At 46.1% G+C, this 27,257-nt stretch overlaps 2 protein-coding genes across 2 annotated transcripts in view; one reads left to right on the top strand and one right to left on the bottom strand.

Moving 5' to 3' along the window:
• The window catches only part of SHQ1 (SHQ1, H/ACA ribonucleoprotein assembly factor), a gene marked incomplete at its 5' end in the record, with an annotated part of 122,571 nt that extends 117,029 nt beyond the window's left edge, over window positions 1-5,542 (bottom strand). The window contains 2 exons of the mRNA XM_080914430.1: window positions 4,940-5,018; window positions 5,427-5,542. Of these exons, the coding sequence (XP_080770556.1) occupies window positions 4,940-5,018; window positions 5,427-5,542 (195 nt within the window). The remainder of the gene's footprint in view (window positions 1-4,939; window positions 5,019-5,426) is intronic.
• The window catches only part of GXYLT2 (glucoside xylosyltransferase 2), a gene marked incomplete at both ends in the record, with an annotated part of 83,000 nt that continues 61,283 nt past the window's right edge, over window positions 5,541-27,257 (top strand). Inside the window, one exon of the mRNA XM_080914583.1 lies at window positions 5,541-5,821. Coding sequence (XP_080770709.1) covers window positions 5,541-5,821 — 281 coding nt within the window. The remainder of the gene's footprint in view (window positions 5,822-27,257) is intronic.

Here is a 27,257-nt window from a genome sequence, read left to right as displayed (position 1 = left end):
GAATTACCATATTGAAAATACTGAGTTCTACAACCTATGACGCTAGACTGACTCTTCCTTAATTAATTGACATGTGTGTGTGTTGTATGTGTAAAGGTGTGCACAGAAACCAAAAGAGGGTACTGTCTCTCCTAGAACTGGATTAAGGGTAGTTATGAGCTGCCCAGGGTAGATGATAGGAAGAAAACTCAGATCTTCTGAAAGAGCAATGCAGCTGCCTTTCCAGACAACACGGCCATCCAGCTGCAGAACCCAAACACACAAAATGAGGCAAACAAACAAATTCAACTGAAGTTGCAAAGTACGAAGTTTTAATTTGCAGCTGCAAGACTTCCTATGTAGTCGTTACTCCTCTTCTTCCTGGCTCTTGTTTTGTGGAATCATCTAGAACTTCAAGGCTGAAGAACTGAGAAGAAATGTCCTTGTCTTGCTCCTGATCTTAGCAAGGAAGTTCCTGGTTTCTCACCATTACGTGTGATGGCAAAGATGACTTTCTTTTTGCCAGTTTGAATGTTGCCAGTTTTCTCAGCATTATTGTTTTGCACCGGTAGTGGATGTTTTCAAAAGCTTTTCCTGTTCACGTGATTTCATGACTCTTCTCTAGTCCTTAGATACAATGGCTGCCATTAGCTTGAGTTTTGTATGGGAACCATCTTTGCCCAATTGCTGGAGGTCTCACTTGATCATAGCATATGGATTCTTTTTTCAGACTTAAGTTTGATTTCTTAACATTTGCTGAATGTTTTTCCATCTAAGTTCATAAGTTCTTTTCTCACAGTGTTTTGGGGAGCCAGGCGATGCCAGTCTCAGAATGAGAAAGCGAGTTTTCCCTCTGGCTCTGTCTTCTGGAGAACTGATATAAATTATTTTAATATGTTTGGTAGCACTTACCAGAGAACCTATCTGGGAGAGAAGCTTCTTTCTCTTTCTTCTACCAATTCAACTTCTTTAATAGATATACCAGATAGATATTCTATTTGTTTTTGAGGAAGCTCTGATAAGTGATATCTTTTAGGAACCTTGTCCATTTCATCTAGGATATCAAGTCTGTGGTCATAGACTTAAAGTGTTATTTCATTCTCTTAATGTATTTAGATTTGTGATATTTCATATAATCATTAACATTTAAATTAAATATTTCATTTGATATTCATACATGAAAATATTATATTTAGACCCAGTGCACTCCCATTCCTTTCCATCTGGTTCCCCTCCCCCCTTTCCCCTCCCACCTCACTCTCTCTTTCTCTTTAGTTAACATCTACTGAGTCCCCTTAGTACTGCTCACATGTGTATGGTGTGGGACCATGTCCTGGAGCATGAGTGGCCTCTCAGTGCCCAGGACTCTGAACAAAAGTGACTCTCCCTCTCCCAGTGGCTGTCACAAACCAACAGCTTCTTAAACAGGGGTGGGGCTTCATGAGCCACACCCCTATCTGCGCTAAAATGTTGGCTGCCTCAATGTTACACATCTGTAGTCCCAGCACTCAGGAGCTAGAAGCAGGAAGGTTCATCCTTGGCTCCAGAGGAAGCGCCAGGGCTTCCTGGACATAAGGAAATGAGACCCTGTCTGGAAAAGAGAATCTTTTATGTTCTGTGTATTATTATTGCTTTAAGATTTATTTACTTTATGTATGTGTGTACACTGCCGCTGTCTTTCAGACACACCAGAAGAGGGCATCGGATCTCATTACAGATGGTTGTGGGACACCATGTCGTTGCTAGAAATTGAACTCGGGAAACAGTCAGTGCTCATGACTACTGAGCCATCTCTGCAGGCCCCCTTTCCCCCTTTTTTATATCACCAGCACCACTTCTTGCTTCTTCTTCCCATCTTTTTCTTTTTATCACACGTCTGTTCTCGCATGTTGTCTGGCTCTTCTCATTAGAGTTTTGAGGACACCTGTTTGAAGTCCCCAACTGTAATCCTGTCGGTGGCATCACGTCAGTGCTGAATCTGAAACGTGTCTGGTATAGACACTCTCTCTTCAGTCTGTATCTTCTGCCTTTTCATGTGCTTCACAACAGCTCCATTGTTGCCGACGGTCAAGAGTTCTGTGCTGGGTAAAGAACTGAGGTCAGTGGCTCTGGGGATGTGCTGGCAAAGCAGGTAGAATCGGAACCCTGAGACTGGCCGTCAGTCTTGCCAAGTCTGCTGTCTGTGGTACTCAGCAGTGGGCGTCACAAGTGCTCCCAGTGCCTCACCCGGTCTTAGGTAGGACAAGCTAACTGAAGGGGCTGAAGTTGGCTATTTCCCTTCTCTTGAGGTTTGTAGGGTTCTATTACAACCACAACAAATCTAGGCTTTGAGAAAGTTTTTCTTGAGGGGAGGGGGCCTTCTTAGGAAGGCCCAGTAGGGTTCAAAATAGTTTAATTTCCTGTCCCCTGTCAGAAGTTGAAGAAAATTTTTTATTCAATTAATTATTTAATTTTAAAATTTTTACATTCAAGATTTTATCCCCCTCCTGGTCCACCCTCTGACTGTTCCACATCCCATATTTTCTCCCTGTCCCCATCCCTTGTCTCCACAAGAATGTCCAGTACTTGCTTTGAAAAGCTGGAGGAGGCTCCCAGAGGGAACCTCAGAAAACTGTGAATTTACTAAAACTGTCTCCATTGGGTGGGGGTTCATTTTTAAAATTGTTCTAAAGAGCCGCCAGTAAATTTTTGGATAAGGTAAGGTTTCCCTATGTGGTACCAGTTTCTGTGGAGGGTCCTACACAGCTACTAGGTAGGTTTGGAAGGGGGGGGGGGGACGCACAGGAGTAACTTGCTGATTAGGGGTGTGTGGAAATAAGAAACTCTATACTAGGTTCCAGGTCTCTCCTGTGGCTTTCTGACCCTGTATAATTTTTCCCATGGTGTGGAGTGGACTGAACCAATAGAGAGTTGGCAAGTCAACGGGATGAGCCACATCTGAGATGAGTATGAAAAGCCTGTGCCATTTTCATCTTGCTAGGACCGTTTGTCTGGCCTGTCTTGTGACCCAGTCTGGACAGAAAAGAGAAGCCCCCTGGCAAGGTCCTGAGGGAAGTCTTTGGTCACCAGCCAGTCAAGAACAGTGGTCCTTAGTTCAGTGATCCAAAAGAAATGGGACCCTTTCATCTGCCACACAAATGATACTCCCCCAGCTGAGTGAGTCTTCTCACTAAACAACACACCTTAACCAACCAACTTCATTCCCAACAAGCAGAAACTACAACCAGCATTGTAGCCAGGTGTGGTGACCCATGCTTTTAATCCCAGTACTCAGGAGGCCAAAGTGGGAGAATCTCTGTAAATTCGAGGACAGCCTGGTCTATGTGGCAAGTTCTAAGCCAGCTGGAGAGATGCAGTAAGTCCTCGTCTCAAAAACAAACACACACCCAGGCCCACATTGTTTTACCTCACTGTGTTTTGGAGATACTTCTTATGAGGCTAGAGATAACTCATCTAGAGAGCAAGGGAAAGAGAATGGTTCTATTTTCTGGCAGGAGAAACTGGTAGCTAGAGATGCCAATATTCTGGAGGGAGAAATAGATTTGGGAGGCCTAGAGAGGAACCAACAACCATTTGTTCTGTCATCATGGACTCTGATCCTCTGAAACTATAAGCCCAATTAAATGTTTTTTTTTTTTTTTTTTTAAATAAGTTGGCTTGGTCATACTGTTTCAGAGGGCTGGAGTCCACCTTTTAAAAGGGTAGAGGGCTTTCCCTTTCCTGTAAGAGTGTTTGTACACTCTTCGAATCTCAGCACTGGGGATGGAGACAGCAAGGTCATCCTTGGAGCTTGCTGCCTAGCCAGCCTAACCTAGGTAGTGAGGCCTGTGAGAGATCCTGCCTCCCGGAAGAGAGTGGGGGTGCCTAAAGAATCATATCTCAAGTGTCATCTGGCATCCACAGGCACACTCACACATGTGTCCCTGTACACATATGTGCAACTGCAAACACACATGCACCATACACACACATGCACACATGCTTATGACTATATCTATCAGAGAATGTCTACCAAACCACATCCTAGTTTGATGGGGTCTATCTGTTCCAAGCTCTTCCTTCCTGTTTAAAACTCTAACCCTGACAACACTGATGCATTACTTTGACCCAGCTTGCCTTACATGCATTTTCCTTATGGGAGTTGGAAGGCACCGAGGCAGACTCAGGGGAGCTTTTTTCACTGGCTCATCTTCCAAAATAACCACATCTCTGAATCTAAAGGCCCAGGTGCCAGGTCTTGGCGGGAATATCTATGTTGGCCTTTGGCCCAGGGCCGTGTTTTACTCTGCCAAGTGTTCTGACCTTCACTGCAGTGTCAGCAGCATGCCGGGAAACCTGCTAGTTACCGTGACCACCCAGAGCATCCTCTGAAAGTCTAGACACTCTCAGTAGGATCTATGACACGTAGGCGCCTCAAGAACCCATGAAGGACCCCTGCACTGTCTGAGTTACTTCCTTTCTTTCCATATGTGCCACTTAGATTTCCAACAGCACCCCTGCTCTCTCTTAGATGATTGCTTGGTAAGAGCATCCCATTTAACAGATAACCTTACTCCTAGAACTTTAAGTACAACAGGTCCCCAAAGAATTATAATGAGATGCTAACCGAATGATTTATGATGTAATTAAGTTTTAGATGAGTTATAAGACAACATGCAGTCCTCTAGAACAGTGTGGTCACTGGTGGTTTTTTGTTCAACAGATGTGCCACAGAGAGAGTTAATAGAACTGTCAGTTCATGCAGAGTAGAAAAGAATGTCCTACTGTTTCAGATTCTGAGATGCTGTAGGAAAACAGCTGCGCAGTTCTGACCTGGATCTGGTGACAGCATCTCTGAAGAGTCCATCCTTAACACTGGATTGTGATGTTATCTCTCGATCTCAAGTCTATGCCACAAGGAAATCGAAGTGCTCATGGCCATGGGTGTGTGTATGATAAACAATTTTGTTGTATTCGTTACCATAATTTCCACCGGGTCCCCACTTTGAGCCTCACATTGTGCAGTTCTTTTTGAGAACTGACTGGGTTGTAGCCCAAGCCTGCGGGACAGATGGATGAAACCAATAATAGGAATACGCATGGAGTAAACAAACTCAGTACGGAACTGAGTGGAGTGGCTGAGTGGGTACAATGGGAGAGTGGGTGGGAGAGTGGGTCTTCAGTGAGTGAATGCATGCTTGAGTTGGAGAGACAGTCTGAGGATAACTGGGTGGACTGAAGAATGAGTCTGAGTCTATGGGCGAGTATGAGTACTCGAGTGGACGAACTGAAGATGGAGTGAGCCTGCTCTATCTGAGCTCTGCACGCCTGGGTACCGGTGGTGGGCTGCAGGGCCGCTACTCCACACAGTACGGTAAGGAGGGCTGCTCCACCCGAGTCAGCTCACGCCTCCTCCCAGTCCTCCCCCTGCTTCTCTTCTCCTCCCCCTCCTCCTCTTCCCAGTCCACCTCCGCCTCCGCCAGCTTCGACCCCAGTCCCGGGCGAGCCGGCCTGGACGCTGCGCCGCCGCGGGCAGCGATGCGCAGAGGGTCCACGCCGCCCCGGGGCCGCCGTGCGGCACCATGAAGCTCCGCAGCAAAGCGGCAGCGCTGCTCCTGCTCGCGCTGGCCGTGCTGCTTCTGGCGCTGCTGTCCTTGCGCGTCCGCCGGGACCCAGAGCCCCCTGGGTTCCCCGCGCGCCCCGAGGCTTCCCCTCAGCGCCGCCACGCGCCAGTCCCCACGCTTTCCCCGGAGCCCCGCGCCTTCCCCGGAGCCGCTGGCCGGCGCTTCCCCAAACGCCGGCCCCCGCGTCTGCGCCCCCGAGCGGGCCGCCCGCGCGCCGCCAGCCTGGAGAAGTTGGCGAGGTGAGTCGTGGCAGCCTGGATCCCTCCCATCAGAGGACCTGTGTCTCGCTTCCAGCGCCGGGGCCAAGTTCAAGGGCGACTTGGGGCTGGCTGGATGGAGAGGCAGATTCCAAGTTTCACCCACTCTCTACCTCTTCCCACCCTGCCAAACACTCAGACCACCCTGGTGACACTCATGCACCTCCTCGAAGAAGTGTCAGGGAAAGTGGCTTGTAGATTAGGGGGTCGCAAGTGGTCAGGGCGAAACGTCTGGTTGTGTTCTTGCTAACATGTGCTCTTTGTTTAATTTTTCAAAAGCCATCTACAGGCAACTTGAGCTCATTCTCTTGTTTCACGGGAGAATTCGGAGCGAAAACGTAGATCTTGATGGAGTTGGAGACGTTAGAGGTTGAGCCAGGACTGGTTTGCGTTTCGTGCAAGCTCGGGTACCCGGGTGCTGCTCGTAGGCGTCTGGCTCTAGTTGGTTAGAAAGAAGTTTGCTTCTTGGAAGGAGTGGAGCGTGGCACGGGAGAAGCAGACTTTGGGTTTCCTGGTTTCTGTCTGGAAACTGCTGGGCCGCCAAAGGCTCCCGCTGGGAAAGCTTCTTAACCTTCGACCCTGCCCTCTCCCCTCACGAGGCGGTCCACGCGGCTACCTTTCATCGCAGCGTTTTATCTTTGGTCCTGTTGTTACCAGATGTCCGCAGGTTGAGGATTCTCCTTTGTTCTGCTGGAGTTTTGAACAATCCCACAGACTCTGTTTCCTCTGCTCCTTCTAACTGCTTTGCAACTACATTTGCTGGGCTCCCAAATTACTTGGAACAAGTTGAATTCTTTTTGACCATAATGACGAAGTCTGGGCGTTTTTTTTTTTTTTTTTTTTTTTTTTTTAACTGTAGTTAACAGAAACACGAAACCTTAAGAATTAGCTGGGTCAGCTTTTCTCTCTCTTCTTGTAATAAATGCAGAGATGGATATGTAAGGGGAGAAAATACCCCGGAAATTTAAGTCTTTTAAAAAATTTATTATTTATTTTGTGTGTATGTTATTGGAGGCATGTGTGGAGGTCAGAAGTCGGGTTTCTCCTTCCATCTGGTAGGTACCCGGGAATGGGTATCAGGTCCTCCGGCTTGGCAGTAGGCATCTTTACCCACTGACACATCTTGCTTCCTCCAACTTAAGACCTTCAAGTTATTAGAATTCTTGACAAGTTCTGAGTATGCACCTTTGACAATCAGGCTATTTTCTGTTGTATAATTAATAGAAGGGGTTTCCCCTTCCAGTTTGTTGGGGTTCTTACTTACAGTAGATTATTCCAGACTGAAGGGACAAGTTCATGGTGATGTTTAAGATAATAGGAACCGGCACCACCGAACACAAACAGTGCCAACATCACCATGTAAAAATAGCTATCACTGCATCCACACAGGAACTCTTTGATAGTGGTCCACATAGTTCCCGATAATAGACCTGCGCTTCAGCATCTTGTGCACATGCTTCAATGTAGATTCTCAGGTCCTGGAATCTTAAAACAAAGGAGCAGAGTCAACAACCTATGCCGTCACCTCCCTCCTTTGCACAATGTATGTGCACAGGCGTTTGCACATGTGAACACCAGGGGTTGAGACCGGTGTCTACCTCAGTTCTGGCCACCTTAGTGTCCTGAGACATGGTCTCTCGATGAACACAGAGCTTGCAGATTTGGCTGCCAGCAAACCCTCCTGTGCCCACCTCCCCAGAGCCACAATCTCAGAAGTTGCTTGGGGAACTGAACTCCTTGGCCCTGCATGCTCTTTATCCATGGAGCCATCTCCTCATCCTTCAGCTTTGCTCTGAGGACTCATTGGCCTGGGAGAGCCGCTCCACCATGCACCATTAGTATTAACTGAGGTATAAAACTGTGGATCAGAAGAACTGCAGGGCTCACAGGTAAGAGCTAGATGAGACTAATGATACCCCAGCAGCCTGGGACTGGAGAGAACCTTCTGAGCTGCTGTCAGGCAACAGTCTTGCCTGCAATTCGTCACCGCACTCAGGTTTTTTTCCCGAAAGAAGCATCATGAATTCTTGGCTGTGTCTCTCATTCTTCAAGGTGCTGGGAACATTGGGGCAGCATCCTCTTGTCTCGATCTGAACAAATTGGCTCTGACTTGCAAGGGATCATGAATAGAATCCCAATGGGTGCTGCTGAGAAGGTATATTGCCACAGGAAACAAGACCCTGGGAGCCATTTTTCTTTTGAACATATCTTTTGGATGATCATGGAAATGATGTCCAACGCCACAGGAATAAAGAACTGCTTCACAAACTCTGCTAAGAATAAAAAAAAAAAAAATCCAAAATCTGCCAGTGGGCATCTCAGACTCAAATACATAAACAGTTCACATTTTCTGGGGTGTTTTTATTTTTCTTTTGCTACCTCCACAGCAAGGGTAACTCAAGATTTTAAATGCAAAAGGAGCAGGAGGGGAGATTCCCCACCGACTCCTTTATTGCTTTTCAGATTCTGCCTGGGTGAAATTTTTGTGGTTGAGAAGGAATTCCATGTAGGGAGGGAAGAGAAAGCCTCCTTGCTTAATCTTTTTACGTGGCTAGAATCCAGAGGAGATGGGAGGCTGCCTGAGCTCATTTCTCCTGCATGATGAAGGTCAAATTTGTGGCCATGGTTGGCAGAAAGCTTGAGGGTGGATGGGACCCAGCCGGCCACCTGCTGACCACACAGAGCCCAGGCTGGTCTCCTGAGGGCCCTGCTAAGTGAAGAAAAGTTCTGCCACGTCAGTGAGGAGAACGAAGCCTTCTTCCACATCTTGTTTTCATTTTCAGCTAATTTTCCATGGGCTTGCCTGGTTACCAGGCAGACCCTACAATTTTAGAACCAGCCATTTGCACGCAATCTGTCCTGGGGTGGCTTCCTTCTGTATAAACATGAAGCCCTGGGGTGAGAGCAGGGCTTTCCAGTCATGAGTGCATCTCAAAATGGAAACCATCCTGGAAGTAGCCATCACTGTAGAGCCCAGGAGAAAAAAAATTCTCCCCCTGCTTTGGTTTAGTGATTATTTATACCTGACTCGCTTCCAAAAAGAATTTGAGGTGACCATAGTAAAAAATACATATGCAATAAAGTCATTAAAATGGTTGTATAAGAAGGCCATGGGGTGGAGTAGTAAATTGAGACCACTGTTACTGAAAGATTAAGTGCTAAATTTAGCTCTGAGCTTCCTGGCAGCCGTATGAAAAAGGGAACATAGTGAAGCTGCCTCATCTTCAGTAAATGATAAGAGAAGTTTACAAAAGAAGAAAAGAAAAAGAAGCTAAATTCTAAAATAAGAGTTTTCTTTGTGAATAGATGTCAGGCTTTAGAAGACTGCATTTCCATTTTGCCTCAGAAAACTCTTTGAGCCCATATGTGGAAAAAGGCATTTAATGTAACTGGGGATCAGCACTATAAAGAAGGTTGAAGGATGGTTGTGTTGGTGAGGTGGTTGGTGTGCAGGTGTGAGCACCCGAGTTTGGATCCCCAGAACTCAGGTACAACTGGACGCAGCAAGATCTACACCTCAGCCTTCCTCAGTTGAGATGGGAGGCCCCTGCAATCTTACACACCTGACTCAGCCTTTTCAGAAGGCACGGACAGACCCCTAAGCTTGATCTTCCATGCAAGCGCACAATGCAGTGTAGCACACACATGTTGGTGCACTGTTACACACAATCACACACATATGCACACACAAATACTAAGAAGGGAAAAGAAGAACGCAGCAAACTGGGTTCTGTTCCCAAGCCATTTTCATCTCCTTTCATTCATTTATAAAAATGAACAGATTTATCCCAAGGTTCGTGAGATCCTGTCCAGCTCTGACGTGATGATCTTGTGGTGATCAGTTCATCTGCAAGTGTGTAACCATGTGTCATGTGCAAGATTAGCCCCGCAATAGCCCATCTTCCTGATTGCTGTCAGTCTGATCTGTCAGACTCAGACCTCCTCCTGAACTGTATCCTTTCTCTTCTGAGCTAGCCTGTTTTCTCTTAAAATACGGCTTCTTTCAGGAAAAAAAACTACTTTTGTGAGTATCTGTGTGCGAGCTTGTGTCATAGTGTATATTCGTTCAGATGATAACTTGCAGGAGCTGGTTCTTCTACCATTGTTGGTTCTGAGATTGAACTCAAGCTGTTGGGTTTAGCAGCAAGTTCCCTGCCGCTTGAATCATCCAGCCAGCCCCTAAATTGTGGTTTCTGAGAAAGACTTAAGCATCCTCCTTGTCCCGTGGTATGCCTCTGTCAATACACTCCACAGTTGTTGGGCAAATGTTTCTGGCACATGGACTGCCAAGCATTTGCTGTGCCATGTAGGATGAAGTCTCCACCCTCCTGGGATTTGCCGGGAGGCGGAGACAATAGAGAAGCTGGCTGCACTTGGCCTCCCCAGCCACCCCAGAGAGAGGAAACGCATCCTTGCTCATCACCGGTTTCCTGCCGTTCCCTTTGATCTAGGAGAGGAGTCTGTCAGAGGGTTCATGCCTGAACAAAGGTCTCAATAAACAGGGATGATGTCATGTAGCAGAATCTATCTGTGGCCCTCTTGGAATTAGATGGTGGCCTTAGAGGACAGTCAAGATTTCAAGGTCTTGAGTAAACATCTATGACGTTGTGTAGCTTGAGTCTTAATGCTCCTCTGTGTGTGTGTGTGTGTGTGTGTGTGTGTGAGAGAGAGAGAGAGAGAGAGAGAGAGAGAGAGAGAGAGAGAGTGAGAGAGAGAGAGAGAGAACATTCATGTGCATGTGCTCTAGTGTACAAGTGGTAGGTAGGCTGAGGACAATTTTCCAGACTCAGTTCTTTCCTTCCACTATGTAGGTCCCAGGAAATGAACTCAGTTTGTCAGGCTTGGTGGCAAGCACCTTTACATGCTAAGACATCTTGTCGACCACAGAGCTCAGCTTTTTGTTTTTGTTTTTGACTCGAAAGCGTGCACAGCTGCCTAAACCAGTCTTATTGGTTTTGCCACAAATACTGTCTTTGGATGCTGCAGTAGCCTACCCTGGTTTGAGTGGGTTTACTCTAGCGCCTTCTACAGTTCATTTTCCATACAGCTGTTGAAATAATCTTGAACAACTTAGACCAAAGCAGGTCACTATTTGGGCTTAAAGCTGTCTTGTGTGTGTGTGTGTTTCTGTGTGTGATGTGTGTGCATGTGTGGTATGTGTGTGTGTCCCATTACATTAAGAATAAAATTTATTTCCTTGTGTAGGAGAGATAGGCCAAGCTGCTGTAAAAGCATGAAGTTTGTTCCTTGAAAGGCTGATGACCTGAATTAAATCTTCAGGATTGACATAAAATATAGTCAGTCCTAGCATTCCTGTGGTAAGATGAAAGGTGGACACAAAATTGACCAGAAGCTTGAGGACTAGCTAACCTGCAGCATGCAACACATCATCAGAAGCAACAAGGGAGACCCTTACTCAGCAAGGTAGAAAACCCCAAAGTTGTCCTCTGACCCTCATACATGTGCATATCCCCCCCCTCCACAAACAAACGAATAAACTTTAACTTCTCTATGTGGCGGTTGACCTTTTCCCTCTATCAGTTCAGCTTCATCCTCTGTCCCATCTTTCTCTCCTCCCTTCCGTCACTGGGCCTTCTTCCCCGTTTTCATCCTCAGGCAGCAGGGTCCTCATCTCTTCTGGATCTGTGTCCCAATGTTTTATTCACAGAGCCACCTTCCAAGCTGTCAGATGTACAGACTCCACACCCCTTTGGAGCTCCTAGCTCATCCCAGCCAGTCTCATCCAAAGCCGAGTGAGCATCGTGTTTGACTTGTACCCTCCCATCTCAGGTGCACTGCCTGTGTCAGACAGCTGAGACACAGATGACCTCTGTGGTGGGTACCCATGAGTATTTATGGGTACTTGTCCCAGAGAGTGCCCAGCCTCTGTGACCAGTAAGATCCTCCTCTGCTAGGGCTCAACGGCACTAATGAAGTCACTCTGAGATATTATTATTAATGTTCATTTAGATTCCCTGTTCCAGGGTGTGATGGGTTGAAAAAAAAGTTCCCATTGGCCACAGGGAGTAGCACTATTAGGAGGTCTGGCTTTCCTGGAAGAGGTCCCTGACTAAGGGATGGGCTTCGAAGTCTGAGAAGCTCAAGCTAGGCCCAGTGCCTCAGTTCTCTTCTGTTGCCTGTGGATCAAGATGTAGAACTCTGAGCTCCTTCTCCAGCACCATGTCTGACTGCATGCCACCAAGCTTCTCACCATGACGATAATTGACGGACCTCTGGAACTGTAGCCAGTCCTAGTAAAATGTTTTCCTTTGTAAGAGCTGTTGTGGTCATGGTGTCTCTTTATAGCAGTGGAAACTAACATAGAGGGCCTCAGACAGCGGACTTTGTTGTATGCTGTGGTCCTTTCAGACTGGTCTCTACAGTACTTTCTCAGACTGCCCGTTTCTGACGGGTTTTGGGTTTTGCTATAGAAATATAAGGATCTGGGCAGTTTGGAAGATCATCGGTGGGTTGTCTTGGGAAAGTTTCATCATAATCTGTAAAGTGTTTTCTGATCATCTGGCTTCTGAGTTATGAAGCTCTAGAAGAGAAACTGTCTCCATATATCAGACCTCTATCTATATATGACTATAGGTTTACGATGCTGTATACAGCCGTACACACACGTTTTTTTGCCTGCACTGAGGAGGCAGAGATGGGTGGATCTCTGTGAGTTTAAGGGCAGTCTTTTCTAAGTGGACAGTTCTGGGCCGCACAGAAACCAAAAGCAAAGCAAACCAACAAACAAAAATATTCACAATTACTAATACGAATTTGGACCTGGCCTCCTGGCTGCGGTGGGATTTCTGCTCTGGTCTTTGAGGCTGCAGTATTAACTTATTTGAGGTCCTCCCACTGGGAGATTGGAATCTCTTCTGATTCTTTACCTGCCAATTTCTTGTAGTTCCTATCGGTCTAGACACAAGCATCTCCAGGTTTTATGTTGTGCCTCAGCATGGCTGTTCTGTTGTGAAAACTTCCCATTGTGGCCGATTGACTTCGTGTGTTCCCTTAATGCATTTTTGGTTTGGCTTTGTGTTCAGCATCAAGCCTGGAATCTCACACATAATAGGCAAGCACTCTCTGGCTCAGCCACAGATAAGCCTGGTTTTATTTGTAGTTTGGCTGGGGGTTGGGTGCTTCTTTACTCTCTGGTACTATATAAAATGCTCCAGGCTCATCCTGCACAGTCATTATATCGGCTTTTTTTCTCAAGGAGCTCTGGTAACTTGTGTGTGTTGGGGGAGGGAACAGAAACAGTACTTGTAACTAAGAGTCTACTAACACTAGACATGTTTGCTGGGATGTTATTTCTTATAGGCCTTCAAAGCCAACAGAGCAAAATGAATATATGTATGTGTGTATACTTTTCTATGTATTTGCATACCTCTTAAGTCTTTCCATATAGAAACATCAATGTCTACATTCAGCTAAACATGTGTTCCGTCTGATGTCTCCATATCTAACTTTCATGGATCTTTCCTGCTTCTTTCCCTCCCATGTGCAGGAGAGGGGGGCTTCAGTTTCTCCAGAGCTCCTCTTGAATACCATTAGCTCTGCTTGATTTGAATGCCTGTAACTTGGAGGAAAGGAGAAGGAAAGGATGGAGGGTTAGATTTAGATCAGCTCAGTCAACTGATACAAGCTAAGCAAGCCTCATCCCTGGGGAGTGTGTATGGTAGATTATACTTGGCATTTGACCTCCATTTTCCCAGTACCTCCACAACTCTTTTGTGAACCACAGCACCAAGGGACAGATGGCTTAAGCCCACAGGACAACCTGTTCTTTCCGATCTGTAAGCTTTGCATATCCAGGACTAAGCACATCAACATTCATTTCTCTAGCTACAGTTATTTACCCAAAGGAATCAACTTAGAACATTGAATAGATGACTCTTATCTTCTGGATCTAACCAGAGGAGTCTTCCCAGCTGCTCCCGAGGAAATCGACTGTAGAGTGAAAGCTTCATTTGGGGCAGTAGAGAAAGAAAAGGAATAAGGGGCCATATTAGTTACCTGCCTGACACAGGCAGCTTAAGGAAGAAAGTGTTGAGTTTGCCTTACAGTTTGAGGATTCAGTCCATCCTGGTGGGGAAGTCACTGCAGTAAGAGCCTGAGACAGAAGATACTATAGCAACCACAGTCCAGAAGCAGAGAGATGAAAGACGGTGCTTGGCTCATCTTGTCCTTTTGATTCAGACTGTGGAATGGTGCCTCCTACACATAGGGTGGGTCTTTGCCCTTCAGTTAGCCTCGAAAGTACATTACAGATATACACAGATGTTTGTTTCCATAGTGATCGTACATCCTGCCCTGCTGACAACCTATATTAACCCTCCTAGGTACCTTGAGAACCTTGTCAAGTCTCTGAATGAACAGGTCTTAAGGTCCATCCAGCCTGGGTTCCTCCTGTCACACATGCTGGGGCTGCATCTGGCTGAACTAGATTTTTTTTTAACCGAAATCATGGAGCCGTTGATTAAGACAGAGGTTTCAGGGGTACACATCTGCTGTTCCGTAGCGTCCACTTTGTATGCTTCATTGCATCCTAAGCTGTGGGTGATTTAGAGGTAGGTGACCTCAGGTCCACTGAGGAATCTGAGCAGCATTGAGAGAGGATGGGAACCCACATGGGGTGGAAATGCCAGGCTGTGGGGCAGCACAGAAGCACTGGATCAGGCTGATGGTGGTCCCAAGGTCAGCTCCAAGGTCAGCTCCGCCTTCTACCTACAGCACTGTTCCAGCCTTTTCTAGATCCAGAACCCAGGAGCTCCCTCTGTTCTCCGAATCTAGTTTGGCTTGATTAAACACAACTAACTCAGACTCTCAGCACCTGCTCTTAATGCCTTTACTAGATTCAGTCTACACTGCACAAATTAGCACTTCCTCCACACACATACACAGACAAGATTCTTGGGAAGGAAATTTGATAAGAGTTTTCTTTTTCTTCTTATTTTCATCTACAATTTAATAAGCAAACATTTACAGTACCTGTATTTCATCCCAATGTAAAAATTAACAAAAGATAAAAATTTTATTATTGATAAAGTTCATTTTATATTTCTTCAGAATATTTCCAAGAATTTGGCTAATTTTTAGATTATGAAGTTCTGAAAACTACCCTTGGGCGGGGGGGGGGGGGGGAGAGGAGTTGTCTTGACTTGATTTCTTATTGGTCACTTTCCTTGTTGTAGTGACAAAAGACGTAAAACTGTACCTTGACTAGGTAAGGGTGAATCTTGGCTGGTGCTCAGTTTTCTTTGTCCTTTTTATTCAGCCCCAGCCCCCAGCCCAAGGGATGATGCCCGCCCTGCATTCATGGGCAAGTCTTCGCACTTCATTTAAACCTTTCTAGTAATAGGCTCATAGACATTCCCAGATGTGTGTTTCCAGTCAACTGACAGCAAAGTAACCATCATAGACCCCCTGCTGAGAACCCCTGATTTTGTACCAGTAGAGTGTTTGTGTGTCTAAACGTGACTTTTACATAATGATGTGACTGTTAGTACACGAAATATTGTAATCTTCAGGCAGAAATGCATATTGTTTAATACAGGACTCACATCTTCTACAAGACATAAAAGAATATATAATAAAAATATGACTTCCTTCTATGGATGTGGAAACCAAGACCCAGAGAAGTCAGATAAGGATGGAGGTAAAACATCTGGTCCAGGGCTGACTCACGGTCCCCCACAGAGTCACTGAGAACTATCACCGCGAGTACAGTTGATCTTCAGAATTCCTTGGTTCTCTTGAAAGCTCACTGGTGAGATGAGACGGTGCAAATGAAGGGCCATAGGGCATGTGGCACAAGGAACTGTGGGTGCTAGAGAGGGCACAGAGGCACATTTGAGCAGGCTTTATTGGAAGGGGGAGGAGTTCGAACATGAGGACACCGAGTCTTGCCTTCCCTATGAATGGACACATGACCCTGTCTCCCAGAGTGACTAACAGCTGACAGAGCACAGGAGGCAAAGCCTCTAGGTTGACTGCTGGGGAGTCCCAGACCTGGTATCTTGGCCAACTAGAATTTTGCTGTCTCTTCAAGAGCACAGAACCAGTGGATTTAGTCTTAAGAAAGAAGGGTGTGGCCACACGTTTCCTGAGAATTGAGCAGTGTGCTCCGGAGACTCTGTACTTGATTCTGTCCATGGCAGAGCTCCTCAGAGTCATGACTGTGGTGGGTGAAAACCCTTGTGCTCCATTTTCTTACTCTCATTTTTTTTTCTGAGAATTTTAAGGTCTGACTAATGACCCCAGAGTCATACACATTCAAGAAATAGATTTCCTTATCGGAAGAGAGAATGGGCTGGTGGAAACCCAGGTCATTGTCTGAGAATTTTATAAAGTGTGCCCACCCTTTAATTTGGTTGGCAGCAAATTAGACCTTGTATTTTGTTGTTGTTGTTGTTGTTGTTTTGTTTTGTTTCTGAGCTGCCTCCAAGCCTGGTGGTTTGAGCATGATTACAGAAGTCTGATAAAGATAAAATTTAGTTACAATCATGATGATGATGACTACTTAGTCACTACTTTAGGGATGGTACTGACTGAGCCAGGAAGGCTGGCACATACCTGTAATCCTGGCACTAGCAATCGAGGGAGGGAGAGAAGGAAGGAGGGATGGAGAGAAAGAAGGGGAGAGAAAAAGAGAGAGGGAGAGGGAAGGAGGGAAAGAAGGAGGGTGGGGGCAGCACTCATGTGTGGTTACTGGTTTGTTTTATTTTGTTGTGATAAAACACTGTCCACACCTCTTGGGGAGGAAAGAGTTTGTTTAGGTTATAGGTCACAGCCCATCATCAAGGGAAACTAAGGCAGGAAACTGGAGTCAGGAACTGACGCAGAGGCCAAGGAGAAACGCGGCCGGCTGGCTTGAGCTTCAGAGTTTTCTCAGTCTGCTTTCCCTCTCCACAGTAGGGGGGAGTGGGCTCTCCAACATCAATCATTAATCCAGAAATAAGCCCACAGGTCAGTCCAAGGTTCCTTCTCCCCAGGGTTGACAGCAGAGATAACCATGACAGGTGCTAAGCATGTTATACGGAGCATTACTTCACTGAATCTCCATGTCACCTGAAAGGTCACCCCAGTTACTGGGTAAGTCAGAACATCTTCACCAGCAAGCAGTAGGTGTCTTAGCCTATGCACAGAATGGCTTCACCATGAACAGAAAACCACTGCCTCAAAACGAGGCTGCAGAGGAGATAAAAGTCCAGTTACAGGCGTGACCAAGGCCATCAGGCCTCTGTCACTCAGCTTTGTCTGAATGGCATTCTTAGGTGCTCTCCGCCTATGGAACCAGCAGATCTGGGCTTGTGCCCCTAAGTCGCAGGCATCTGCACCTTCTGACGACCACCTTTGGGACATGTGCATGCAGATGTGAGGGTAAGAGGCTTTGGCTCAAACCTCATGGGCTGATAACTGAAGAGCAGATCCCTTAAAATATGATTTTCCCTGAACCTTCTGAAAATAGTTGCTGGTAAGAAAGACAAAGGCCGCAGACATCCAGTACTGTCACTGTGTCCATCTTCCAGAGGGGCATCGCCAGCGTGGAGAAGGTGAATGCTTTTGCTCTAGATAGCACAGCAAACAGCAGACCTAGAAATTGAACCGTGTCCTTAGCCTTCAAACAGAAAAGTTGCTAACCACATGCTGTCCTTAGAAACAAATCCCAGACTGGAAAAGATCTCTTTGATGCACTTTCTTGATTTCTTTTCTTTTATTGAAATGTATTTGTAAAGGGCATAAACAAGTTATAAAAACTGTCTCCTTCCAGCTTAGATAAAAATGTAGGCCCAGGGAGACAGATAAGTGGATAAAGGAGCTTGTTGTCTCTGACCTCCACCTGTGGGCTGTGGCACATATATGTTCCTTTAAGCACAAGTATGCATGGGCACACGCACACACACACAAGCACACACAGTTAATGCTTAAAATTTTGTAATAAAAACTAAGCTGTGCTTATAGTCACACCCTTGCATATATTGTATATAGTTCTTAAAAACCAAATGCTAGCAGCAGTTATGAAATGGTGGTTATAAATGCTCTCCTTATGCCTGTCGGTGTTTCCAAAGCTTTCTATAATGAGTATGTGTGTTACTGTTATGTAATACTCTTTGGGGAAATGTGACCAAATGTCTACGTACCCCAGATAGAACTGATGATAGGACACAGTAAGGATACCACTGAAGTCCCCCTTGGTGAACCAGCGACTTTATAGGAGCATGGGGACTCAAACGCAGCTATGTTACCAAAACTCACATTAGCACTGTGACAACCCTAGAAAGCTAGTGCTCTGGAATACACTGCAGAACTTACAGGCAGCTTTATGGGTAGGAAAGTCCCTGCTTCTCAGCAGTCCTGACTGCTTAGATAGCCTTGAGGGAGGTGGCACTGTGTGACTCTGCTAAGTTTCAGGAACTTCCAGAGAGCAGTGAACGGTTATATGCCTAGTGTCAGTCCAGTGTCCCATCCCATCCTAGCCACGGTCTGTGACTCCTCTCCTCCCTCCCCATTTTCCCTGTGTTCTCCCCACCCATTTACCTCCTCTCCCCCTTGTCTTTTCCCCGTACCAGAGACAGGGATTCCCTGTGTAGCCCTGATGGTTCTGGAACTCACTCTGTAGACCAGGTTGTCCTCATCACACACACACATACACACCCTCACCACAAGAGACAGCTATCCTGGAACTCACTCCGTAGACCAGGCTAGCCTCCAATTCAGAGCTTGCTGAGATTAAGAACTTACCACCACCACCTGGTTTTTGTTTATTGCAAATTTTAATGTGTAGGGATGGTTTGTCTGTGCATGTGTGCATGCATGGTGCCTGCGCAGGCCAGAGAGGGCATCAGATCCCCATGTCTGTGAGCTGCCATTTGAGTACTGAGAAGAGAACCTTAGCCCACAGCAGCCAATGGTCTTAACTGCTCTTAACCATCTCTCCAACCCCTACATGTCAGGTCTTCACAGCCTCCTCCAAGATAAAACATTCAGCTTGGAGTCTATTGCTGCTCAACAGTTATTTGCATAATTTCTAAGGAATCTCTTCTAAAGGAAGAAAGAATATAAAGAACAAAAAAAAAATCCTCCAAACTAAAAGTTTATAAAAGACCATAAATATGAAAAGCTGGTGATGTTCTGAGGCTGGAGGATGGGAAGTACTTGGAGAGACCATTTCTCCTCCATTTCCTGTTCGTGGTGGTAACTCTTACTCTGTCAGGGCTGAAACATTTTCTGATTGTATGTGATCCTCTGACTCCCCTTCCACGTCCAGGGATGTTTATTTCAAGCTCACTCTGCTACTTATTTTAAAAATATTTTAAATATTATTTAAAATATTATTTTAAAAATACATATTTTAAAAATCCCAACAGCATCCTATTCTGGACAGAAGAGGGGGTGGGAAAATCAAATCCCCATGTCGGAAACAAGCACCAGGAGAAAGAGGTGAACTAGTGTGAGCCGAGGTGCGTGAGTGTGAGCCAAGGTGAGTGAGGGTGAGCCGAGGTGAGTGAGTGTGAGCCCAGGTGAACGAGGGTGAGCCGAGGCACCAGCACGGGGTTTTACAACAGGAAAACCAGAAGGTGTGTGATAACAACAGCAGAGAGCTGGTTAAAGTGTGTTATGGGAATCATACCCCAGACAGGGACATCCACGAAGGCTGTGAGTCCAGGACTGGAGTCCTGACTACCCCAGGAGCCCAGGATGGAAGCTCCATCAGTCCACACAGGGTTCTTTCTGACTCAGTTGTGTAGTGTGTTTAGCAAGATGGTCAGAATCATGGCCCCGGCCCACTGCAACTGCTGCAGAATGTGAGCTCGTCATTTGGAGAGGTCTTTACAGATTCAGCTAGCTGAGAATCTCAAGAAGTCAGACTTGGTGTGGGGAGCTAAGACGGGAAGAAAGAGCAAATGACATATATAGGCTGTGTGGAATGCTACATGCCTGTAAACCCAACAGCCAGCAAGCTGAGACAGGAGGATTTCAGGTTTAGAGACAGCCTGTGATATATAGTAAATAAGGTATATATCTCAAAAGACAACCATTCAATCAATCAGTTGATAATGAGGAAGGAGGAAAATAAAGAAGCAAGGGAGGGAAGGGACTTAAAACCCTAGAGCTATGTGGGAAAATGTGCCCTGAACAGTGGCAGTTGAAGTGACATGGCTACACATCTGAGAAACACTGGGCATTGCTGGGACTCAGAAGCTAGAGGGAGATGGGGGAGATGTCTTCTCCTTACCCTGGAGAACTGGCCCTCCCTGTACCTTGATTATATCTCTTGGTAGCATGAGAGAATTGCTCTTGTTGGGCTAAACCACAAAGAGCTAGGAAGGGGAGCCTGGCCTCTTAAGTGTGTTCCCTGAGTCTGGCTCCTTGCTGGGATACTCACTAATCATGCAGCATGTGTTATGTGTATGTGTGTGCAGAGATGTCAGAAAGCACACACATCCCCACACGGGTGTGGCTACCCACTTCAGACACCAGACACCTACACTGCATTAGCTCTAGACTTTGTTTAGGAACTCTGCCATGTTTCAGACACCAGGAACCGAATTTAAAATGTACTGCTCATTAATGTATTTATCAAATTATTTTATTAAGCCCCCCGTGGCAGGTTTTTGGCATGCCTTTGACATTATTCATATTCTATTGTGACTCCAAGGCAAGCTGTCAGCTTGGCTGTCTTGAAAGATTAATGATACTTGATTTGACTCCAAACCACGGGTCATTAAAAGTGATTTAAGTGTTAGCAAAGTTTTCGGTGTCATGTCTGCCTTCTAAGTAAAAGGTTGGATGGCAGCTTCAGTAGGGGAAGAGTGTTTGTGTTCATTCATGTCTCTAAAGCATGTGGGTCAGGCTGGGGACATAGTAAATTCAGTAAATTCTAGCTGCATGAGGAAGAAGACCCGAGGTCCATCCTGCTAACACACACACACACACACACACACACACACACACACACACACTTGAAATTCCAGCACCGGGGAGGAAGACAGGTAGATCCCTGGCTCTCATTTGCTGCTCAGCCTAGCTGAATCGACAAGTTCTACATTTCAGTGAGAGACCCTGACTCAAAAAGTAGGATAACTCCTAAGGAAGAATGACAGCCTGAGCTCGTCCTCTGGCCTTCCACATGTGCACATATATGTGCACACACATGTATGTGTGCCCACACCAAGAAAACTTACGGTTTTTCAAGAACATTTATAAGTGACTGTCGCTGCCCACTTGTGATTTGAATAGAATTCCACATTAGTAGATTGCCTTTCCAGCATCTGTCTTTAGTCTTTCCACATCTTCACCCACCACTCTGGTTCCTTCACAGCCTTCTTGCATATTCAGAGAGCCAAATGGGTTCATCTCGCAAAGCACTGCATTGGAGAACCGTTTCTAATGCCTTCTTGCCTACAGTGAGCATAATCGGCTTCCTAGACTTTATCTTCCACAGGACATTTCTGCATTTCCTTTCCTGGAGTAAGACTCCTTGCTGGCAGTCTGGGGCTGTGTGTTAAAGAAGTGTGATCTTGCTTGCAGCTTTCCCTGGCCTTATCACAGCATCAGGCTTGCCTGAGTTAATTCTGCTTGTCACTTAAGGGGAACTCTGATAAGAGAGGTGGCAGGAGGCAGTGGGGAAGATGGGCCTAGCAGAACCAATTACCCACTTTAATAATTCAGTGTTTTTCTTAGTAATAGGCTACAGAGTAAACAGCACTGCACATAAATGCCGTTTTCCATTATTTATACACTCCAGAAATGGAAGTTTAATTAAGTCACACACTTGAGACTTCCAAGCGATTAAGGAGACGCTTGTCTCAGACAGCAGGCAGGGGAGGTGTGTGAGCTGAGGCTCCCCCTGAGCTGCCTCTGGGGTTCGCAGGATCATTTTTCATGGGAGTGTGGGGAAGCAGGAGCCTGGATGATGGGAACAGTGGCTTCCAGGCTCACCCATGCCACACGTGCTGTTTACGTCTGCACTACCATGGCTGCTTTATAATCTCTTCTATAAAACCTGTGTGATAAGTTTGAGCGCGCTTGCTTACCTACTTAAAAACAGTGCCTTAATCCCAGCACTTTTAGACACATATACTATGCCATGTTGGTTTTTCTTTTTCTTTTTTCTTTTCTTTTCTTTTCTTTTTTTTTTTTTTTTTTTTTTTTTTTTTTTTTTTTTTTTGGTTTATTTACAAAATTGTGCAACCACTGACCCTGCTCAATTACAGAACGGGTTTATCACCACCCCACATGAAACCATATCCACTAGGTTATCCAGAGACTTGTGGTTTGCTATTTTCTGTTTCCACACACGCTACAGCACCTTTCAGTCAGGATTTATTTCTATCGCCAAATAATCTTTCATTGTGTAGCTCGCCACATTTTACATAAGCATTTGTCATTTGAAGGGTATTTAGGGTCGGCTTGGTGATTGTGATTAATGCTGGTGTGGAATTTTGTGTACAGATTTATGTAGATGTACGTTTTCAGTTTTTGTACATAGCTTGGAGTGAAATTGCTCAGTCAGGTGGCACATTTCATATTTAGCGTTTTTTCAGGACCTGCCAGTTTTCCAGGGTGGTTGTCATAGTCTAAAATGCTGCCAGCTGTGCTGAAGGGCTCCCCTTCGATAAGTTACTCTGTTTATTTTCCCGGTGCTGGGGATCAAATCCAGCACCCCACCCGTGCCAGGCCAGCAATGTCTCTCTGAACCGTACGTATCTAGAGACAGGGTTTCTCTGTGTAGCCCAAACTGGCCTGAATTCACTGCACTGCCAAGGCTGGTCTCAAACTCATGATCCTCTTGCCTCAGCCTCCTAGCTGTTCCTTCTTTTTATTCCTTTTCTTAAAGATACCCCAAGCCAGTACCAGGAATGGTCATAATCACCAGGGTGGATGGTGACTGGCCAAGAACAAAATACCGTTGTTGGTTTTCAGCCGAGTCCTCTCTCCTGCCGAGGTTCTGTCTACGGAAGGATTGAGCAACTTAGCTCAGTGCTTGGGACATGTCAGCACCAGACTGAGACTTAGTCATTGACGTTGCTAGAAAGGGGTCAGGCATTGTGACCATCCCACGGAGCCCGTCCAGCGCAACAACATCCATCACCCCAGCGAACAGGACGCAGTTATGCAAGTCTTCGATTCTGTGATTCCGTTCACCAGTGGCTCAAGGCGGCTTAGTCCTGTTTGGTTTGGTTATTTTTTTCTCAAGGTCTGTCTCCCCAGGAGGGTCCAGAGAGATTTGAGAAACTTAGCAAAACTGAGACTTTGTTAATAAGATGATAGATATTAAACGATGGTTCAGACTCTAACACAGTCTAAGTACACAGTGTAGAAGAAGGAAAATCTACCGGCTACAACTGCTTCGTGTGAGCTTTTGAAATGATGGGATAATTAGAAAGAACCAGTGAGAGATGATACTGTGGGTGATGGTGTTTCCTTAGGCGGAGTAGTAGCTAGCCCATAAAGACAATAGTCACTCCTGCTTTAAAAGGGACAGGAAAAATGAAAGAAGCAAATAAGAAATGGCAATTAAAATTATATGCATGCCGTGTGTGCTGACAGATGCTCTAATCCCAAGTTCTCAGGAGGCAGAGGCAGGTGGATCTTTGTAAATGTTAGGCTAGCCTGTTCTACATAATAAGTTCCAGGCCAGACAGGGTTATAAAGTGAGGCTCTGGCTCAAATGTCTGTGGATAAACACACACCCACACACGCACGCACTCGTGTATGTATACTAGCAACCAATTTAAAAAAAAGAAAGAAAGAAAAAAACGTGTGTGTGCAATTGAATAAAGACCCGATTGCAACATGAGAAAGTCAAAACGGTGTTCTAAGGGAAGAAGTTTGCATTGCCGGCTTTAATATTTTATATGAGTTTTAACATTTTACTTACTTACTTGGGGGATACAATGCTTGTGTAAGGGTCACATGACAACTTGAAGGAGTTCATTCTTTTACTTTGTGGGTCCCAGGGTTCAGATTTAGGTTATCGGGCTTGAACCCTCTTGCCAGCCCTAATATTTTAATATATTGTGTTTTATGGTTTTCGACTTCAAATGTGCATCTCTCATCTTCCTCCTAAGAATAAATGTTTACTCATACGATCTCCTATAATATATGGTGGTGAATATACAATGTAAATAACAATGTAATAATGAGAATAGAATAATAGACTCATCAGCTGAGATAAGCTTGGGAGAAGAAACTTCGGTTCACAGCGGTGAATAAAAGAACCAGCACTCCTTATGGCCTTTCTCCCATGGAGGAGGCAGCCAGGAAGGAGCTGGGAAAGGCCTCCCATGGAGAACAGAACTTGTACTGAGAAGGGAGAAGAGGAAGATCAAGGAGAGCATGTGAAGGACACAGAGCTGCAGGGCAGGAGGCTGGCGGCTCTTACGGAGTCGGGGCCGAGTCCTCAGCAGTGATGTCAAGAGCCTGGCTGGGCAGAGACTTTGAGATCTCAGAACGAAGCTCCATCAGTGAGGACTGAGCTGTGAGTGTGAGACCATGAGGAGAGGGGGATGCAGGAGAACTTCTCAGGGCCCTTCACTCTCTAAGGAAGACAATGCTGTGTCTGGGGAAGGCCTGGAGGAGCTAGGAGCATCCTGTTCCCTCCACAGGACAGGCACGGTGAGGAGGTGGGGCCCTCCCAAGACAGCTTTGACTTCATCAAGGCAAGAGAAGGGAAGCAAGAGCTGAGGTAGGGCAGGTGTTCCAAGGAAGCGGGGCGGGGTGTAAAAGGTCATTGAGTGAATCCTGGCCTGGTTGAGGGCTGAAAGCTGAGGGCTGAACTGTGGGTGGGGTGGTTGTGTGTTGTACATGTGTGTTAGCAGCCTCCAGAGACTCCCCAAGACTGGCATAAGAACATCTCTCTCTCTCTCTCCCTCTCTCTCACCCACTCTCTCTCTCTCTCTCTCTCTCTCTCTCTCTCTCCCTCTCTCTCACTCTCTCTCTCTCTCTCTTCCTCTCTCTCCCTCTCATTGTATGTATGTGTGTATGAATATGTTTGTACATGTGTATAGTATGTTTGGCAAAGGGTATGTTTCTATGTGTGTATGTTTGTGAGTTTGTGTGTGTGTGTGTGTGTGTATGTGTGTGTCTACCTGAGCACAAACAACAGATGAGTTTGCTTTGCCAGGCAGGGAGTCTCCCGTTATCTGTGGTATAGGCCATTTCTTTTGGTCACAGCCGGAGGAGTGATGGGGGTGTGGGTCAGGGTTGTGTGACAGGGCCACCAGGAAAGAGGTGGCTCAGTGGGATTTCAAAGGATGGATCCAGGCAGAGTGTGGTAGGCCATGTCTGCAAACCCAGCAATGGGCAGCAGAGGGTCACAAGTTCAAGACCAGTCTTAGCTACATAATGAGCTCTGGGCCAACCTGGGCAACGAGAGACCTTATCTCAACCAACCAACCAACCAAACAAGCACAGCCCAGTTGGTAAAGATCCTTACAAGCAGGAGGATCTGAATCCAAACCCCGGGACAGGCATGACAGTGCACACAGGACATCTGTAACTTCAGCACTGGTGTGACAGAGACCCCTGAGCTCTTGACCAGTCAAGTCACCTCAGCCTAATAGGTGAGTTGCAAGCCAGTGACAACTCCTGAGGAACAACACTGCTCACATGTATGCACATGTACATGCAAATAATATGCACGTGTATAAACACCCCCACACACGCAACATGATCCCCTAAATACCAAACAGCAAATGCCCACTCCAGTGGCTTTTTAAGAAATCCCAAGCCAGAGCATGGCTGAGTCCAGATCCCTGAGGGGTTAAGAAGTTCCAGCTTCTTGGACAGAACTCCTCAGATTCTTGCAGCCTGGGGACATTTGAGAGGGCATGAGTGTGCTGTGGGTGGGAACCAGTGAAAGGCACACCATCACCACACACACGTACCCCTTCATTATTCATGGACGGCACACCAGGGCTGCCTATGACCCAGAGCCTGAGGTTTGTGATGTAATGTGAGAGGGAGCACGGGGGCGGTGGAGGTCTCTTTCAATCCTACCCACTGGTGCTGGACCCGGCACCAGAAGTGGCTTTTCATTACCTGTTAGCAGACAACATGAATTATGCATACCTGGCCCTTGTTTTCAGCATTGTGCTGGCCAATATGCTGGAGCCTGGGAAGGGAAGGCTTGCTCTGCCTTGGGAAGTGGGAGTTTTCCTTCCCTCTTTTTGGATTTGCTATTGGGGGTGGGAACCAGAGCCTGAAGCCTGCTGGGCAGGCCCTCTAGTATTGAGTGCACCTCTGGTCTACATACTTTTTTCAGTGGAAAAAGTACTGGTCAACAGTTTGGGAGACACAGAAATACAGATAATGGATTTCTGTATGCACAACACTGAGCTTAAGAAATGCAACTTTGGGACTGTGTGTGCTGCTTTTGCTGAGGACCCAAGTGCAGTTTACAGCACCCACAAGTGCTTGCAACTGCAGTTCCAGAGGATCAACACTGCCCCTGGCCTTTTCTGGTATCTATTCACACACACACACACACACACACACACACACAGAGAGAGAGAGAGAGAGAGAGAGAGAGAGAGAGAGAGAGAGAGGGGCAAGCTCTCATACACAGACATACACACAAACACACATTCACACGCACAGATACACACACATTCACACAGAGATACACACTCATACACAGACATACAGACACATACTCACACAGACACATACTCTCACACATACACACTCTCTCACACACACACACACACATCCATACACACATCCACATGCATCCACACACTTACTCACACACACACACACACACACACACACACTCACACACTCACATACACTCACACACACATCCATACACACATCCACATGCATCCACACACTCACTCACACACACACACTTTAGATGCTGAAATGTGCCGATGGGACCGAGACCGTTAAAGGATAAAAATCTTGGATGAAAATTGACACCAGTAAGTCTGGTGCCTTAACCCACAAAATTCATTTAAAGCCCCAGGAATCAGCGACATTATGCGATGACAACATTCTTTCTTAACTGAGTGTGCAGGTCTGGTGTGTTCTTGATCACTGCTGTATGTCATTCCATGCTCTCACCATGACAGATATGTCACTGGTTTTCCTTTGCATGGCCATCAGTTCATTTTTAAAAACAGATCTGTTCTTCATGTTCTTGCATGGGATTGTATGTGGAGGAACAGGCTTTATGTCCATCTTTAAACCTGCTAACTTGTGATGTGTCTCTTTAAAGTTTAGGTCAATTTCCACTGTTTGATACCCAAGAAGCCTGTTCCCTGCCCTCCATCCATGGGGAAGATCATCAAGTTTATCTTTTCCTTTATTTTGTTATCTTTCCCAGTCTAAAATAATTTACTTAAATTTTTACATCCCAGCTTACTGAGGCTTATACTCATTGCCCATTCAGAAGTTCGGCCTGTGG

The sequence above is a fragment of the Micromys minutus genome, assembly GCF_963924665.1.
Source record: "Micromys minutus genome assembly, chromosome: 3".
In the NCBI taxonomy this organism is placed as follows: domain Eukaryota; kingdom Metazoa; phylum Chordata; class Mammalia; order Rodentia; family Muridae; genus Micromys; species Micromys minutus.
Note: the sequence above shows the minus strand (reverse complement) of the source record. Positions and strands in the feature narration are given on the sequence as shown.